At 43.4% G+C, this 17,976-nt stretch overlaps 1 protein-coding gene across 9 annotated transcripts in view; it reads right to left on the bottom strand.

Annotated features, from left to right (window-relative positions):
- LOC106608688 (neurexin-2) overlaps window positions 1–17,976 on the bottom strand; it is a 1,074,993-nt gene that overhangs the window by 503,306 nt on the left and 553,711 nt on the right. For 6 of the 9 annotated variants that reach the window (XM_045721574.2, XM_045721570.2, XM_045721571.2 and 3 more), the window contains 4 exons: window positions 13,416–13,854; window positions 10,688–11,071; window positions 8,197–8,400; window positions 4,442–4,468 (listed from right to left, as the gene is read on the bottom strand). In XM_045721574.2, the coding sequence (XP_045577530.1) occupies window positions 4,442–4,468; window positions 8,197–8,400; window positions 10,688–11,071; window positions 13,416–13,854 (1,054 nt within the window). The remainder of the gene's footprint in view (window positions 1–4,441; window positions 4,469–8,196; window positions 8,401–10,687; window positions 11,072–13,415; window positions 13,855–17,976) is intronic. The other 3 variants (XM_045721575.2, XM_045721576.2, XM_045721573.2) reach the window with 1 other exon arrangement.

Below are 17,976 nucleotides of genomic sequence, written 5' to 3'. Positions count from 1 at the left end.
CGAACCACCCAGTTTATAAGTGTGTGTGTGTGTGTGTGTGTGTGTGTGTGTGTGTGTGTGTGTGTGCTTATGAGCCTATACTCTACTGCATGCGCAAATATGTGTGTGCCTTGGATCGTGTGTGTGCAAGTGGATGGGACAAAGGGCGTGACATTAACAGAAGGGTCTTGAGAGAGCCACATTGCTCACCATATGTCACAACACATCTCATTGCAGAGTGGGAGGTGCTGTTAGGTGGTTAAATATCACCCTCCATATTGATACATCACTTACACGACCAAACTAACCTGGCTGGCCAACTCTGATTCACTTCCTCGCAAAACACGCCCATTGGGTTACAGGATATCACTTACAGTGTAGGGAAGAATCTCACCCCAATTCACATAGGGAATAATTGCCATTATGTCTGCAGGAACACAAGTTTTTCGCTACACCCGCAATAACATCTGCTAAACATGTGTATGCGACCAATAAAATTAGATTTAACCCTAAATGGCATCAAATTCCATTTAGGGTTCTTGTCAAAAGTGCTGTATAGGGAACACGGTGTCATTTGGGATGCAGCCTATCAGTGGGTTACTGGATATAACTAAGGGAAGAAGGATATATTGGCATATAGGCTAAATCATGGGTATTCAAATGTTACCCTACGAGGTCTGGACTACTGCTGCTTTTCAGTCTACCTGATAATGAATTGCACCCACCTGATGTCCCAGGTCTAAATCAGTCCCAGATTAGAGGGGAAGAATTTAAATAAGCAGTGAAACTGGCTTCGAGGTCCAGATTTGAATTTGAGGGGCCTGTTATTGGAGCATGGCTGCATTTACATATGCAGCCCAATTCAAAAAATGTTTTCCACTAATTGTTCTTTTGACCAGTTAGATCATCGTTTTTGCCAATAATTGGGCAAAAGATAATAATTGGGCTGTCTGTGTAAATGTATAGCAGATCTATGACTGAGTCTGAGCTAAGTAGAACAAGTTGAGTTTCCACAGGCTAATCCACTTCTTTCATCGTCTGAGGGAAAATAACCAGGAGAATTCCCTCAAACTACTGTACTGTACCTCCCACTCAGAAACACAATGCAGCGGAAAATAGGCCATTCGCTTGTTGATCAAGAGATGTCTGTGTGTATGCCCTCTGCTGGAGAAAAATAATCCTCCTAAATCCTTCTCTTTTCCAGAGACAAAGACTTTTCCATGTGTTATCATGACATCTAGTGTTGGCTTGGTTGCAGTATGTTTAGTTCAAACCATCCCATTATTTCAAAGTGAGTCATGCCAGCAGCAATAGAGAGAATGAGGCTATTCATCATCTTATGACTCTTTCAGTATGCTGGTGGAGATGGCATGAATACAGGGCCTTCAGAAAGTATTCACTCCCTTTGACTTTTACACATTTTGTTGGTGTTACAGCCTGAATTCAATTGCACATTTTTTTGTCACTGGCCTACACACAATACCGCACAATGTTACACATTAATAAAAAAATCTAAAGCTGAAATGTATTGAGTCAATAAGTATTCAATCCCTTAGTTATGGCAAGCCTATTTAAGTTCAGGAGTAAAAAAATTGCTTAACAAGTCACAATACGTTGCATGAACTCACTCTGTGTTCAATAATAGTGTTAAACATTATTTTTATTGACTAACTAATCTCTGTACCCCACACATACAGATAATTGTAAGATCCTTCAGTCGAGCAGTGAATTTCAAACACAGATTCAACCACAAAGACCAGGGAGGTTTTCTAATGCCTTTCAAAGAAGGGCACCTATTGGTACAGTTGGTTGTATTTTATTTTAAAGCAGACATTGAATATCCCCTTGAGCATGGTGAAGTTATTAATTACACTGTGGGTGGTGTATCAACACAACCAGTCACTGTAAAGATACATGCATCCATCTTAACTCAGTTGCTGGAGAGGAAGGAATCTGCTCAGCAGTGGTGTAAAGTACATAAGTAAAACTCAATTTTTAGGGTATCTGTACTTTACTTTACTATTCATATTTTGGAAAACTTTTACTTCACTACATTCCTAAGGAAAATTCTGGACTTTTTACTCCAAACATTTTCCCTGACACCCAAAAGTACTCGTTACATTTTTAAAGCAAAGCATTTTCCAAAACATGCATCCTGTTTTGCACCATGTACTAAAGTCATAATGCAAAAAATGTCGCAAAGCAATTAACTTTTAGTCCTCAATACAAAGTGTTATGTTTGGGGCAAATCCAATCCAACACAATCCAACAATCTCCATATTTTCAATCATAGTGCTGGCTGCATCGTGTTATGGGTATGCTTGTAATCGTTAAGTACTGGGGAGTTTTTCAGGATAAAAAAATTACGGAATGGAGAGTATTTTTTGTAGATCGTTGACAAAAAAATGACAATTAGATACATTTTTATCCCACTTTGTAACACAACAAAATGTGAATATTTGATGAAGGCACTATATATTGCTGCGTATGTGGAATGCTTGTAGCACATACACATATAGATACATATAGATATTGGCACATAAAAAAAGTAGACATTTGTGCACTCAATGACGGACAGACAGACAGACAGACAGACAGACAGACAGACAGACAGACAGACAGACAGACAGACAGACAGACAGACAGACAGACAGGCACTCGCACACACAGCAGGTTTCTCCTTAGTCATAGTGGGGCCTTCACTTACCTTGTCTGTTGACATGTTAATAGTGACAGTTTTCTGTCGTTCTCTCAGCATGCGTTGAAATACTTTTGTTTGTTCCCATGAATGATGTATGTCTGTCTACTATAGGGGGCTGTGCCCTCAATGGAGTCTACATTTGTATATTTACATTTTAGACATTTAGCAGAAGCTCTTATCCAGAGTGACTTACAGTACTGAGGGCAGTAACTTCACATTACATATAGTGATTTCACATGATGCATTCCAACACCAGCACATGTAAAACTAATCAACTAAACAGCCCTGTTCATTTGACTTAAATGAACACCCAATGGTAGTTGGGAATTCACCAGTGTGGGAGTCTGTGGGCAGAGAAAGTGAAAGTGTGTAGATTGGAAAGGGAAATGATAGAGATATGTCTACAAAGCTATTGGGTCGTTCCACCAATAGGTGTCTTTTGAGTAGCGTAACTTGGTGAAAAATGTTTTTTATTTGATTTCACCTAATTTGAACATTCGGTCATGAATTGCACATGTTCAAATGAATAAAAAACAAAATTGCCCATCTCAAGAGGTAAAACAAATAGAAAAGACTATAGTAAGTGCCTATTAAGCGCCAAATAAAGTAACAGGATTGACTGTAACACGGTTGACCGTAACAGGGTTGACCGTAACAGGGTTGACTGTAACAGGGTTGATGACTTCATCTTAAGTCACCCATAAATCCCCTTGTGACAGGGGGAAAATAGGCTTGTTGTGTGCAACAAGGAGGGGCAATTGAATGCAAGCTTCACAAAAACATTTAAATTGTTAAATTGTCTTGGGTAACAGGGTTGAAATGTTAGGCTCAATCCACTCAGTTTTCCACCACAAACACTAGAAAATGGGCAAAAAGAGTAGAACCAGCTCGCCTGCTTTTACACTACGATTTGGCTATTGGATGTTCAATGTTTCTTAAAAAAAGAATATTAGTTTAACCATATTAAAATGAGAATTCAGTTCACATAACAGGGTTGATGTTAACATGAGGGAAAGGGTCTTTTGACCTTAAAATGATTAACTAAACACATTAAATAAAGAATAGTCTTCTGAAAGGAGTTTGTCAAAGCAATAAAACAATTGGGGCTTTACAATGATGGTTAAAACGTGGGGTTAAATGGGTTAACATGTTCCTAGAAGCCACTTTAGCAAGTATTTATTCATATAGAAAATTATATTTATTGAATTTTCCATGTGGTCTATATTAAAAGGCACTTCATTTAATATAACAGGCTTTTAACATTCTATAGTTGTGCACAAGGTCTACTTCAAATATCGAAGGGAGGCACTCATTTCATGGAACGATCCCATTAATGAAATGAGTAGGGTGGAATAGAATGAAAAGAACAGTCAAAAGGACAAAAGGGGGGAAATAATAGACAGAAGAAAAAAAGGAAGGAAATAAGAGGGGATTTATAAGAAAATTATATCATGAAATTAAAAAGGAAAATCCTAGTGTGGTCTCAGAGGCAGAATAAATAGCGCAGATGATAAGATAGAGTATTGTATAACCAAAGAGGGTTGATTCAAAAAAATGGCAAAGATGACAAAGAGAGATAGCAATCACTTGTTAAAAAAAGGGCTGGTGTAAAAAGGGCTTCACAAAATAAATGTGATTGGATTGATTGACTCGAATGCATTACGGCGAAAACATTTATAAGGGACACATTGAACAGAAGACTGTTGATACAATCAGCAGAAAAATATAGATATAGTCATAAAAATGCAAAGAACCACTTACTGAGGTTACAGTCTATCCTGATACAATCTGGTGGGAGAGAGAGCGAGATGGTGAGATCAAATCAAAAAAAGAGAGAGGAGAGAAAGAAGAAGAAAAGAGAGAGAGAGAGAGAGAGATAATAACATTTTACATCCTTCAAGGTACATTCTGCAGACAACCAAGCATTTTGCTAGGGGCCACCATCCGGGGACAGAGCTACGAGTCAGGATCACCCTTTCCCACACCTCCATCATCATCCCCTCACCATCCACCCCTCCCACCATCCACCCTTCAAAACCCACCCAGTCCCAATGCACTACAGAAGGCAAGCCATTCACTCAATCCTTGATACAATAAAGCTCTCTCTCTCTCTCTATATATATATATCACTGTCGGCCCACTTGATGGCAAGGGGACAATGCCCATTCAATAGGTTGAGGATGATAAATGTACATTATACATTAATCAGGTTCTTGATAGCTTGTGATGGACTACCCGTTAGATAAAATAATAAATACATCAAGGTTGGAAACGCTACATGTAGGATGTGTGCGATTGAACATAGAAATGGTATAGTCCATTCACCATCATTTGTCACAAGCATGTCATTTCAAGCTGCATATACAGCCAATCTAATTTCATTTGTGAAATGCTTACTTACAAGCCCTTATCCAACAATGCAGTTCGAGAAATAGAGTTAATAAAATATTTACTAAATAAACTAAAGTAAAAAATAAATATTTGAATCAATCAAAAAGTATCACAATAAACGTACATAACAATAACAAGGCTATATCTAGGGGGTATCGGTACCGAGTCAATGTGCTGGGGTACAGGTTAGTCAAGGTCATTTAGAGAGTCAGGGAAAGAATGTCATTATTCCTATTCCCTCTAGTAGCTTTTATCAGAAATGGCTTAACCATGTGCAAACAATGGCTCCATGGCTTTGTGGTTGTGGGTTAGAAACAGCTTGCCTTTTGTAGCCCCTTGGGTATGGAAACCAACAGCAGCAATATTAGGAAAGGGTGATCTGCACACCCCAGCCACAATAAGCCAAGCGCACACTTCTACATCTGGATGTACTAAGAGCTAGGCTAGAATATGCCCTCAACATTGTTTTTCACTCGTCTTTATTCTACACAGCTTCCTCTGAAACGCATGTCCTCCGATAGAGCATTGTAAAATGGCCGAGCTCTGTTATTGAGGTAGTGGTCTCTTATTCCCTCTGGTGGCGACAGGCTGTGTGTGCGTGTGGCTGAGGCTGAGGAGTGGTCTCGAGCTGTCAACCGCTACAGAATAGATGACTCAAACAGCCAGGAACCAGGCTCACTGTTATAGGGGGGAGGATTGCGACTGCAGATATGAATGTGATTATTCATTCCTCAAAGACAAAATTGTCCACAGCTTGTGAGAGTGAGGTGTACTGTATGTTAACTAATGTGATTTCATGGAGTTTGGACTAAAAAGTCCAAAAAGAAAGCAAGTATTAGAGCATTGTTGTAATTTAAGCAGCTGTGTCTTAGTCACAGAACGCAGAATGATTGATTTAAAGCCATCTAATTGTAGATTGATAATCTGATCATGCAGTGTCATCATCCCTGATCACAAATCGACAGTATCAGTGCAAAGTGTGTCCCTGTACACCGTTTCATATTGATCAACTAACTCATCTTTAATTAGGCCTTAATGGTAAGCAATAACACATATCTCCAAGATCATCCTCTGATTCTATAATGATTCCACCCCCAATTAATTTCCTCCAGATGAGCTATGAATAGAAATGTTGATGTGGATTTGACACCTCTGGGCAATGTGGGATTTGGATACGTTAGGGAGACAGCTAATAGGAGGAGGTAAACCAATATCTGGTTCATTTGGACACATTAGCACTATGGATTAGCATTTCAGTAGGGGGGGGCGCGATTGTTCTGGGCCAAGGCGGATGTGGGTATGTGTGGGTGCTGAGGCTCGCAGGGCTGAGCAGCATTGCCGTCACAGGACCTCCGACTGCGTGTGCGTGCATGCATGTGTGTGTTTGTGGATTTGTGGGTGTAGCTGTGTGTAGCTGTGGGACAACACTGGGCTCTGAGCCGGTCTCTCTGACTGTTTGATCCAAGGGCCGCAGACATACAGGCCATTGAAGGGATGAAAAGTTCCATCTTCTGAGCCTTGGCCAGTTGAGAGATGAGAGAGAGATGAGAGAGAGATGAGAGAGAGAGAGAGAGAGATGATCGAGAGAGAGAGAGAGAGATGATCAAGAGAGACAGAGAGAGAGATGATCGAGAGAGAAAGAGAGAGATGATCGAGAGAGAGAGAGAGAGAGAGAGAGAGAGAGATGATCGAGAGCCAGAGAGAGAGAGATGATCGAGAGCCAGAGAGAGAGAGATGATCGAGAGCCAGAGAGAGAGATGATCGAGAGCCAGAGAGAGAGATGATCGAGAGCCAGAGAGAGAGATGATCGAGAGAGAGAGAGAGAGAGAGATGATCAAGAGAGACAGAGAGAGAGATGATCGAGAGAGAAAGAGAGAGATGATCGAGAGAGAGAGAGAGAGAGAGAGAGAGAGAGATGATCGAGAGCCAGAGAGAGAGAGATGATCGAGAGCCAGAGAGAGAGAGATGATCGAGAGCCAGAGAGAGAGATGATCGAGAGCCAGAGAGAGAGATGATCGAGAGCCAGAGAGAGAGATGATCAAGAGCCAGAGAGAGAGATGATCGAGAGCCAGAGAGAGAGATGATCAAGAGCCAGAGCGAGAGGGTGGCAGTGAAATGAACAAAGAGTCAGAGGGAAAGTAGAGTGAAAGAGAGAGAGAGTGAAAGGGAGAGAGAAGGGTAAGCTAGAGATAGATGAATATGCTATGGCATTATTGGAGGAACCATCCTCTCCACCACCACCTCCTGTCACTAAGTTGGTGGCCCACACTCCTGTATCCCAGGGTGCACCTGGGCCCCGTTTCTCCCCGGCTCCTGCTCTCTCCCTTTAGAAGATGGAAGGTAAAGGGGCGGGCACCATCACTGCCTTAGATCACAACAGTCTGCCAGGAGTCCAAACTATAGACTAATATTAAAGGGATACTTCTGGATGTTGGCAATGAAGCCATTTATCTACTTCCCCAGAGTCAGATGAATCATGGATACCATTTTTATGTCTGCAGTTTGAAGGAAGCCGCTAACTAGCTCTAGCGCAACTGCTAATTAGCGTTTGTGCAATGACTGGAAGTCTATGGTATCTGCTAGCATGCAGATACCCATAGACTTCCAGTCATTACACTCAGGCTAGTTAGCATTGGCTCACAAAACTATCTGTAATTTCCTTCATACTGGAAGCAGAGACATACAAATGGTATTGGCGAGTTCACCTGACTCTGGGGAAGTAGATAGTATCCCTTTAAGGCTTAGCGCTGTAGAATAATATGTTTCTGTTTCCTTATTCTATATCATCGTTTCCAGTCTTTCTTTTTTGTACTAATTTAGAAAGATGTTAGAGTATATATGGACAATAATGTCTCAGACTTTAACATTCTCTATAGCACCCTCTACTGGCAGACTGTCTGAACAACCAAACCCCTTTATGTTCCTTTAGCTAGAGATATCTCCATAGGGACCAGGGGAGAAACAGAGCAGAGAGGCTACAGGAGTAGGTCTAACCAGGGAAGCAGAGACAGGAGGCAGGCTTGCAGTGACAGACAAAGGCTCAAGTTTACAGGGTGGACAAGGAGCTTGATGGAAGGGGTTAAGAGAAAACCAGAGGTTGTCATGGTGGGGTTGCCATGGGCTACCTAGGTTGACGGTCAGCTTGATCCTGCCACCGTCCAGCTCTAGCCGCAGGGTGTCGGCGGACTCTTTGGAGGTGGTGGCCATGAGGAGGCCGTAGGCCCTTTGGGACATGAACCGTAGCGCCACGTCCTCTGCCTCGGTGTGCATGGTGCCTGGGATGAGGATCTTCAGGTACATGCTGCCGTCGTAGCTCAGCACCGTCGCCTCTGTCAGGGGGCGGGTTATGGAGAGGAATGTAAGAAGCATGCACACATGAGCAGATGCAGATACAGACAGACAGTTACATTATGGAGTGACACGTCATGACGTTTAACAACAGAACCAGAGATTACAGATCTGATATTGTAGTTTTCCCAACACACACATTGACACCCAGTGCAGAAAGGTCTTCCAAGGTTAGCAGCGTGTCTTTTCTTTGACTAGAGAGGACAGTAAAGTGAAGTGTTATAACAACACTAAGGGGGGCAGGTAGCCTGGCGGTTAGGAGCGTTGGGCTGGTAACCAAAAGGTTGCTGGACCGAATCTCTGAGCTAAAAATCTGTCGTTCTGCCCCTGAACAAGGCAGTTAACCCACTGTTCCCCGGTTGCTGATGATGTAGATGTTGATTAAGGCTGCCCCCCGCACCTCTCTGAATCAGATGGGTTAAATGAGGGAGACACATTTCAGTTGAATGCATTCAGTTGTACAACTGACTAGGTATCCCCCCTTTCCCTCTAATACAACTAACAGAAGATATGATGTAGATAACATCATAGACATGAACAGCAAACCCCTGCAGCTGACTTCACGTAGATCCCTTCTGAAGAGATGATTGACAGGTTGCCTAAGGAGGTCTCTCTGTATGTGGGTAAAAACATGTTGCCGTGGGCTAGGCTGATTCACCATGACTGGGTACGTCCCTTTTATTTTGGATGCATATGGTTTGGTGCACAAACTAAATTAGCTAAATTACTAAATGATACTACTGGTCAAGCCACTGAAATCCACTTTAACACAAAGCATATCGCCTTTTGGCAAACAACTATTTGCTGTTGAATAAAACGTCCGACTCAAAAGGTTAGTTTCCAATCTCACTGTATTATTGAAGATCAAGTCCCACTACTTAAACACTAATATTGAGTTAGACCACCCTGGTCAGACAAGTGTCAACAAAGCACAATATTGTGTAACTCTTTTTCATACACTTGCAGTATAAGATAAACACACTAGAGGGCAGTGAAGCACCACAACAAAAAAACACAGCTCATCAGAAACAAACATTATACCTCACTGGTACAAACTGACCCGTTCTTTCGATGATGTTCAGTCCTTCACTGCCTTGATTTCAATCCAGACTCTTGTTACCATTGATAAGCCTACAACACAGCATCCCTGAGTTGTGCATCCATTTCTAGCGGTGGAAAAAGTAGCCAACTGTCAGACTTGAGGAAAAGTAAAGATACCTTAATAGAAAATGACTCACGTAAAAGTGAAAGTCACCCAGTAAAATACTACTAAAAGTCTAAAAGTATTTGGTTTTAAATATACTTAAATATCAAAAGTAAATGTAAATTATATAAATAATTTGAATTCCTTATATTAAGCAGAACAGATTATTTAATTGAATGTACTTACAGCCAGGGGCACACTCCAACATTCAGACATCATTTAGAAACAAAGCATGTGTGTTTAGTGAGTCTGCCAGACCAGAGGCAGGAGGCATGACCATGTGTTCTCTTGATAAGTGTGTAATTGGACCATTTTCCTTCCTGCTAAGAATTAGAAATGTAATGAGTACTTTTGGATGTCAGGGAAAATGTATGGAGTAAAAAGTACATTATTTTCTTTAGGAATGTAGTGAAGTAAAAGTAAAACTTTTCAAAACTATAATTAGTCAAGTTAAGATAGTACTTCAATGTATTTTTACGTCACACCACTGCATTTCACCTGGGTCTCGAAGGAGATGTTACATGCTTTACTTTAGTGCTACGACACAGCCAACAGCCTACAGCTAATTAGAATGGATCAGACATATGTAGTCGCTAGCTGGTTGTGTCACCCACGCACAGACAGACAGAGAGAGCAGCCTCGCACCACCTGGATATACGTGACAAGCCCAGATGGTGACAGTAAGCATGGTCGCTCTACCGAGCTCCACAAGCCTCCCCCAGCCTCCCACCAGTTCAGTCAGCTCGCTCCCCATCCCTGCCAAGCCAACGCAGGACCAAATGCCACCCATCCCCAAGTGCATAGCTCCTTTTAGCACACTGCAGCTGGTGGATGCTTTAGAGTGGCATCAGGGTAAGTCAATATAGCCTCATCATCTAAGCGTATTATGACTAGGGTTAGCTCGCTTGTAAGCATGAAACCAAATGGAACTTAATCCCCACGGACCCCACTTCTGACATCGTCTCCCCACCGATCCCACCGCTGCCACCAAATGTCCCCAGTCTGTTTCATCACCACCTGTTCCCCACTGCCCCGTTCTTCCCCGTTTCCCAGCCACTCCTCACCGATTTCACAGTTGCTGCCCAGGTAGCCGGTGCCGGTGCAGTCGCAGATGTAGCGGTTCCATCCCTCTTTACACAGGCCTCCGTTCCCACAGGGGGTGCTGCTACACCTCTTCTGCAGCTCGCGGGTGCAGAAGCTGCTAACCCCCGGGGAGCTCTGGATCTCGGCCAGGCGGCGCACGTCGCGGCTCTTGCCGTCGATGAAGAGGTCGCGGACGCAGCCCACGTAGCCGTAGTTGAGCAGGGCGGTCCAGACCTCGGGGGGCAGCACCAGGTCAGAGCGGGACTCGGGGAGACCCCCCAGGAACATGTCACTGTCCAGGTCCAGGATCTCACTGCCCTCGTTGGAGTTGAAGGGGATACTGCGGCTGTTCACTGAGATGGAGCCTGGGAGAGGAGGAGGAGGAGGTGGAGGAGGAGAGAGGAGAGATAAGGGGGTATATACATGATGTCGTGTGTGTGTGTGTGTGTGTGTGTGTGTGTGTGTGTGTGTGTGTGTGTGTGTGTGTGTGTGTGTGTGTGTGTGTGTGTGTGTGTGTGTGTGTGTGTGTGTGTGTGTGTGTGTGTGTGTGTGTGTGTGTGTGTGTGTGGAGTGCAATTGAAGCATCAGGCAAGGTAATGTGTGTTTACGTGTTGGTACTCTTGTGTGTTTTCCTGCAAGTGTTATTTCTTGCATGCGACTTTGTGTGTGTGTGTGACCGTGTTTGAGTGTATGTGTTGAGTGCTTTTGTATGTTCTTGTGTGTTTGTGTTGAGGCTGTAATCGATTGGCTGGAGGGGAAATGACCCAGGAGTATGCAGCACGGTTGAGAGTGGATGAGACCTGGGCTCCTCTTGGCTGTGATTTACCACTCACTCTAAATTGTCAATGAAAACGCTCTAACAGGAAGGACAGGAGTGCGATCAGAGAGACTCCCTATAGGAGCATCCCAACATGGGGATTAGTTAGGAGGTATGAGGAGGCTTCCCACACACTCTCTCTCACACACACATGCAAGAACGCAGACATGTACACACACACATGCACAAACACACAGACACACAAAAACATAAGTGCCTAAGTGCATCATGCACATCCCTCAGGGGACAGTACTAGGAGAGAAGACATGGATATGACAGCACCAAGAGAGAGGCAGGCAGAGAGGGCTGAGAGGTGTGTAGAACAGCTTTGAGACAGGACAGAGAGAGAGGCAGGCCGAGAGGGCTGAGAGGTGTGTAGAACAGCATTAAGACAGGACTGAGAGAGAGGCAGGCCGAGAGGGCTGAGAGGTGTGTAGAACAGCTTTAAGACAGGACAGAGAGAGGCAGGCAGAGAGGGCTGAGAGGTGTGTAGAACAGCTTTAAGACAGGACAGAGAGAGGCAGGCAGAGAGGGCTGAGAGGTGTGTAGAACAGCTTTAAGACAGGACAGAGAGAGGCAGGCAGAGAGGGCTGAGAGGTGTGTAGAACAGCTTTAAGACAGGACAGAGAGAGAGAGGCAGGCCGAGAGGGCTGAGAGGTGTGTAGAACAGCTTTAAGACAGGACTGAGAGAGAGGCAGGCAGAGAGGGCTGAGAGGTGTGTAGAACAGCTTTAAGACAGGACAGAGAGAGAGGCAGGCCGAGAGGGCTGAGAGGTGTGTAGAACAGCTTTAAGACAGGACTGAGAGAGAGGCAGGCCGAGAGGGCTGAGAGGTGTGTAGAACAGCTTTAAGACAGGACAGAGAGAGGCAGGCAGAGAGGGCTGAGAGGTGTGTAGAACAGCTTTAAGACAGGACAGAGAGAGGCAGGCAGAGAATGCTGAGAGGTGTGTAGAACAGCTTTAAGACAGGACAGAGAGAGAGAGGCAGGCCGAGAGGGCTGAGGTGTGTAGAACAGCTTTAAGACAGGACTGAGAGAGAGGCAGGCAGAGAGGGCTGAGAGGTGTGTAGAACAGCTTTAAGACAGGACAGAGAGAGAGGCAGGCCGAGAGGGCTGAGAGGTGTGTAGAACAGCTTTAAGACAGGACTGAGAGAGAGGCAGGCCGAGAGGGCTGAGAGGTGTGTAGAACAGCTTTAAGACAGGACAGAGAGAGAGGCAGGCCGAGAGGGCTGAGAGGTGTGTAGAACAGCTTTAAGACAGGACTGAGAGAGAGGCAGGCCGAGAGGGCTGACAGGTGTGTAGAACAGCTTTAAGACAGGACAGAGAGAGAGGCAGGCCAAGAGGGCTGACAGGTGTGTAGAACAGCTTTAAGACAGGACAGAGAGAGGCAGGCAGAAGGGGCGGAAAGGTGTGTAGAACAGCTTTAAGACAGGACAGAGAGAGAGGCAGGCCGAGAGGGCTGAGAGGTGTGTAGAACAGCTTTAAGACAGGACAGAGAGAGGCAGGCAGAAGGGGTGGAAAGGTGTGTGGAACAGCTTTTAGACAGGACTGAAGGACAGGAAGATAAGAAATAGAACAGGTGGATGACGGAGAATGAGTTTTCATCACAGGAGGTTGGTGGCACCTTAATTGGGGAGGACAGGTTGAAACATATGGTGTACATGTGTTTGATGGCATTTAATTTGCTCCGTTTCAGCCATTATTATGAGCCGTCCTCCCCTCAAAATCCTCCACTGGTATACAGTATATAGTCTGTATTTATGTGTACATCTCCGCAACATAAGAGTACCTGGAAATATGTATAGTTGTTGCAATGGCTTCCTAGCTTGTACATGTATATGTCATAAACGTAGAAAAGTACTGATGTACTGCTTTATAGATGTTCATATCCTCACCTTTCCTCCCTTCCCTCTGGAAGTCCACATGGCACCACTCCCCGTCGTTCACCTTCTTATTACTGGTCTTCAGCTTGATACTCCCAGATCCCATGTCCATTAGCAGGTAGAGAAACCCATCCAACAGCTCCATGGCGAAGTAGTCTGACTTCATGTCCCGACCTGGTTTCTGCTCTTTAGGACCCTGGGTGCGCCCGTGGCTAAACAGGAGCAGGCCGCTGGGTTCTGTGGTGCGGAAGTCGAAGGAGATGGAGCCTGTTTTCTTGGTGTTCCACTTGGGCAGGGCGATGAAGGACTCTGGGGACTCAAAGGTGACGGGGTCCAGGGCGGCCACATCCTCACAGCGGAAAACAAGATCTCCGTTCAGGCTGATCTTAGGGTCCCGCTCAATAGCTAGCCGGGAAAGTTCTAGCTTGAAGTCGTTATTCTTGTACACCACCTACAGGGAAAGGGGGATAGATAGAGACAATTTGGTTTTAGTATTGTCAGCTGCTAGCAATCATAGACCCCACATGAATGTGGGAAAGAGAAATTATGCATACAAAGGCATACTGCTTAGTTTTATATTGATAGGTTTGACAAAGACTACGCCCAACAATGCTATAGGGACTTTGAATGTGAATAAATATATTACACACTAGTCTTTGAATACTGATGCTGTCTAGCTTTTCTTTGGATTTCTTGGAAAGAAAATGTGTCCATGATAGTTTACACTGCTTTACAATTCAAAATACACTTCACTCCCTTCACGTTGAATTTAGCATCTCAAGGTCTATATGCCTAGAATTTTCAAAAGACTAACCGTAGACATTAAAAGAAGTGTGGCGTTTGTTTGTGTGAATATGACTCATAGTTTAGCAAACTCAATTATTCACAATGGCACTCTGGGAGATCTCAAGTTGCAGGATGAAGGGAATAAAACAAGGGATAAACTAGACACCTACAGACTAATGCAAATTCCTGACAGACTTGATGATAGAAACTGTCTACATTGTCCTGGGTGTCTCCATTCATAATGTAAAGTATTAGGTGTTAAAACTCTGGATAGTGTGTTAAGCTGTCTTCGGGTGTATTTTTTTCCTGCAGCTTTTTCTGATAGGTACATAGACCATGATGATTGCTGTCATCGGATAGATGCTGGAAAGGTGGCACACTGTGAAACCGCTATCTGAAAACACCTCTTCGACACAGGGTGAAGAGACAGCAAGAGAGTGGGCTCTTGTCCCAGAGCGCACACCCAGTCTTACCACAGCTCTTAACGCACACGCACACACACACACACACACACACACACACACACACACACACACACACACACACACACACACACACACACACACACACACACACACCCACACAAGCCCAAACACTGTCCCCTGAAAGTAGTGCTTTTAGAGTCGTGTTAGAAAGATTCCCAGTCCAAGCACAAGCTCAAATTTCTTCTGTCTTATCAAGGCAGTGCAGAGATACTGCAAAGTCAGCAACAAAAATGGACCAGCTGAAATCTGAGGGTTCACTGAAATGATTTTAAAACCCCCTAGAGTCAGTTGACGCACCGGTGTGTAAATTAAAGTTACATAACAAAAAAAATCACCAGCAAAATCCGCCAGCGTCGCACTTCCGCATCTGCGGTGAAAGTTGCCAGACTTAGAGCGGTGGTTGTCAGACCAGGAGACATCCCGAAAATCAGTCTTATCACAAAAACATCTGTAGCGTCCGAACGGTTTGACTTACAAACCACCCAAACAACCCAATGGCAGATTCTCACAAACACGATGGTGTTCTCCATTTTACTCTATGACCCCCACAACTGTCACGGGACTAGTTAAAAAAAACCTATGGAAGTATGAAGGTAGTTTTGTGCCTACCCAAAAAAAGAGGTTAAATACGTGTAAAAAATGTAATAAATAAATATATATATATATATATATATATATATATATATATATATATATATATATATATACACACACAGTACCAGTCAAAAGTTTGGACACACCTACTCATTCAAGCGTTTTTCTTTATTTTTACTTTTTTCCACGTTGTAGAATAATAGTGAAGACATCAAAACTATGAAATAACACATATGGAATCATGTAGTAACCAAGAAAGTGTTAAACAAATATAAATATTATTTAGATTCTTCAAAGTAGCTACCCTCAGCTTTGCACACTCTTGACATTCTCTCAACCAGCTTTATGAGGTAGTCAGTCACGTGTATGCATTTCAATTAACAGGTGTGCCTTGTTAAAAGTTTGTGGAATCTCTTTCCTTCGTAATGCGTTTCAGCCAATCAGTTGTGTTGTGACAAGGTAGCGGTGGTATACAGAAGATAGCCCTATTTGGTAAAAGACACAAGTCAATATTATGGCAAGAGCAGCTTAAATAAGCAAAGAGAAACGATAGTCCATCATTACCTTAAGAACGGAAGGCCAGTCTATACGGAATATTTCAAGAACTTTGAAAGTTTCTTCAAGTGCAGTCGCAAAAACAATCAAGCGCTATGATGAAACTGGCTCTCATGAGGAATGCCACAGGAAAGGAAGACTGTGAGAGAAAAATTCCGTACTTATCTGATTTATTTCATATGAATGGTTAACAAATAATATTTAACTAATAGTAAGACATTTCTGACCTACTAATGCTGTGTTTTTATGGTCTCCACTCTAGTTCCCTGCAGCTAATCTGGGCATATGGTTATTAGAGATGGCTTGAGCTGACAAATGAGTTAAAGATTGCATTACATAGACAAGATTGTGTTTTACTAGAGATAGCGTAGGAGTAGAACAATCCCTCATTGTCTCAAAAATAATCCTTGCACCTGGGAAACTAAGCCAGGGTTGGGTTAAGACAACACCCACTGTGCAGATAACAACAGGATGAACCCAGAGTGGCTTATGATGCCCCAATCTGCATGCGAGGGGTGGAACCAACCATGACTAAGCATTCTTAGATCAGCCTTATAAAGATCTATAAAGGTTAGGCTACTCGGGCCAACAATCAAGACTGTGTGGTTGTCTAGTCTCATTATTGCAATAATGAATTGATATTAAATAAAGATTATTGTTTGAAGAAATGAAGTCTCTCTCAATATGAATTTCCAGGACAATACCCAGAGTTACCTCTGCTGCAGAGGATAAGTACATTAGAGTAACCAGCCTCAGAAATTGCAGCCCAAATAAATGCTTCACAGAGTTCAAGCAACAGACATATCTCAACATCAACTGTTCAGAGGAGACTGCGTGAATCAGGCCTTCATGGTCGAAATGCTGCAAAGAATCCACTACTAAAGGACACCAATAATAAGAAGAGATTTGCTTGAGTCAAGAAACACGAGCAATAGACGTTAGACCAGTGGAAATCTGTCCTTTGGTCTGAAGGATCCAAATTGTAGATTTTTGGTTCCAATCGCCGTGTCTTTGTGAGACACAGAGTAGGTGAACAGATAATCTCTGCATGTGTGGTTCCCACCGTGAAGCATGGAGGAGGAGGTGTGATGGTTTGGGGGTGCTTTGCTGGTGACACTGTCTGTTATTTATTTAGAATTCAAGGCACACTTAACCAGCATGGCTACCACAGTATTCTGCAGCGATATGCCATCCCATCTGGTTTGCGCTTAGTGGGACTATCATTTGTTTTTCAACAGGTCAATGACCCAACACACCTCCAAGCTGTGTAAGGGCTATTTGACCAAGAAGGAGAGTGATGGAGTGCTGCAACAGATGACCTGGCCTCCACAATCAACTGAACTCAACCCAAATGAGATGGTTTGTGATGAGTTTGTCACGGGTGTCGTAGGGTAGAGACCAAGACGCAGCGGGAAAATGTACACTCATCTTCTTTTTTATTTGGTGAAGAAGGAAAACACATAAACGTATACAATACGAAATGAACGAAAACAGTCTTGTAAAGCAAACAGCAAAACAAGAACAATCTCCCACAAAAACCCATGAAAAACAAACTCCTAATTATAGGACCCTCAATCAGAGGCAACAATAACCAGCTGCCTCCAATTGAAGGTCCAACCCCAATTAACTAAACATAGAACTACAAAAGACTAGATAGAACATAGAAATATAATAACATAGAACAATGACTAACAAACCCCGGACTAATAAATCAAATACCCCTCTACCTAAACACATACACAAAACACACACTGAACCACATAAAACAAACACCCTCTGCCACATCCTGACCAAACTACAATAACAAATAACCCCTATACTGGTCAGGACGTGACAGAGTTGGATCGCAGAGTGAAGGAAAAGCAGCCAACACGTGCTCAGAATATGAGGGAACTCCTTCAAGAGTGTTGGAAAAGCATTCCAGGTGAAGCTGGTTGAGAGAATGCCAAGAGTGTGCAAAGCTGTCATCAAGGCAAAGGGTGGCTACTTTGAAGAATCTAAAATCTAAAATATATTTTGACATTCTGTTAAAGGTCCTCAAAGCACACGCATCCCTGAGTACTCCTCTTTTCAGTTCACTGCAGCTAGCGACTGGAACGAGCTGCAAAAAACACTCACACTGGACCGTTTTATCTCCATCTCTTCATTCAAAG

This window comes from Salmo salar, chromosome 07, assembly GCF_965601325.2.
Source record: "Salmo salar chromosome 07, fSalSal1, whole genome shotgun sequence".
Lineage (NCBI taxonomy): Eukaryota > Metazoa > Chordata > Actinopteri > Salmoniformes > Salmonidae > Salmo > Salmo salar.
This window is presented reverse-complemented; position numbering and strand designations above follow the sequence as displayed.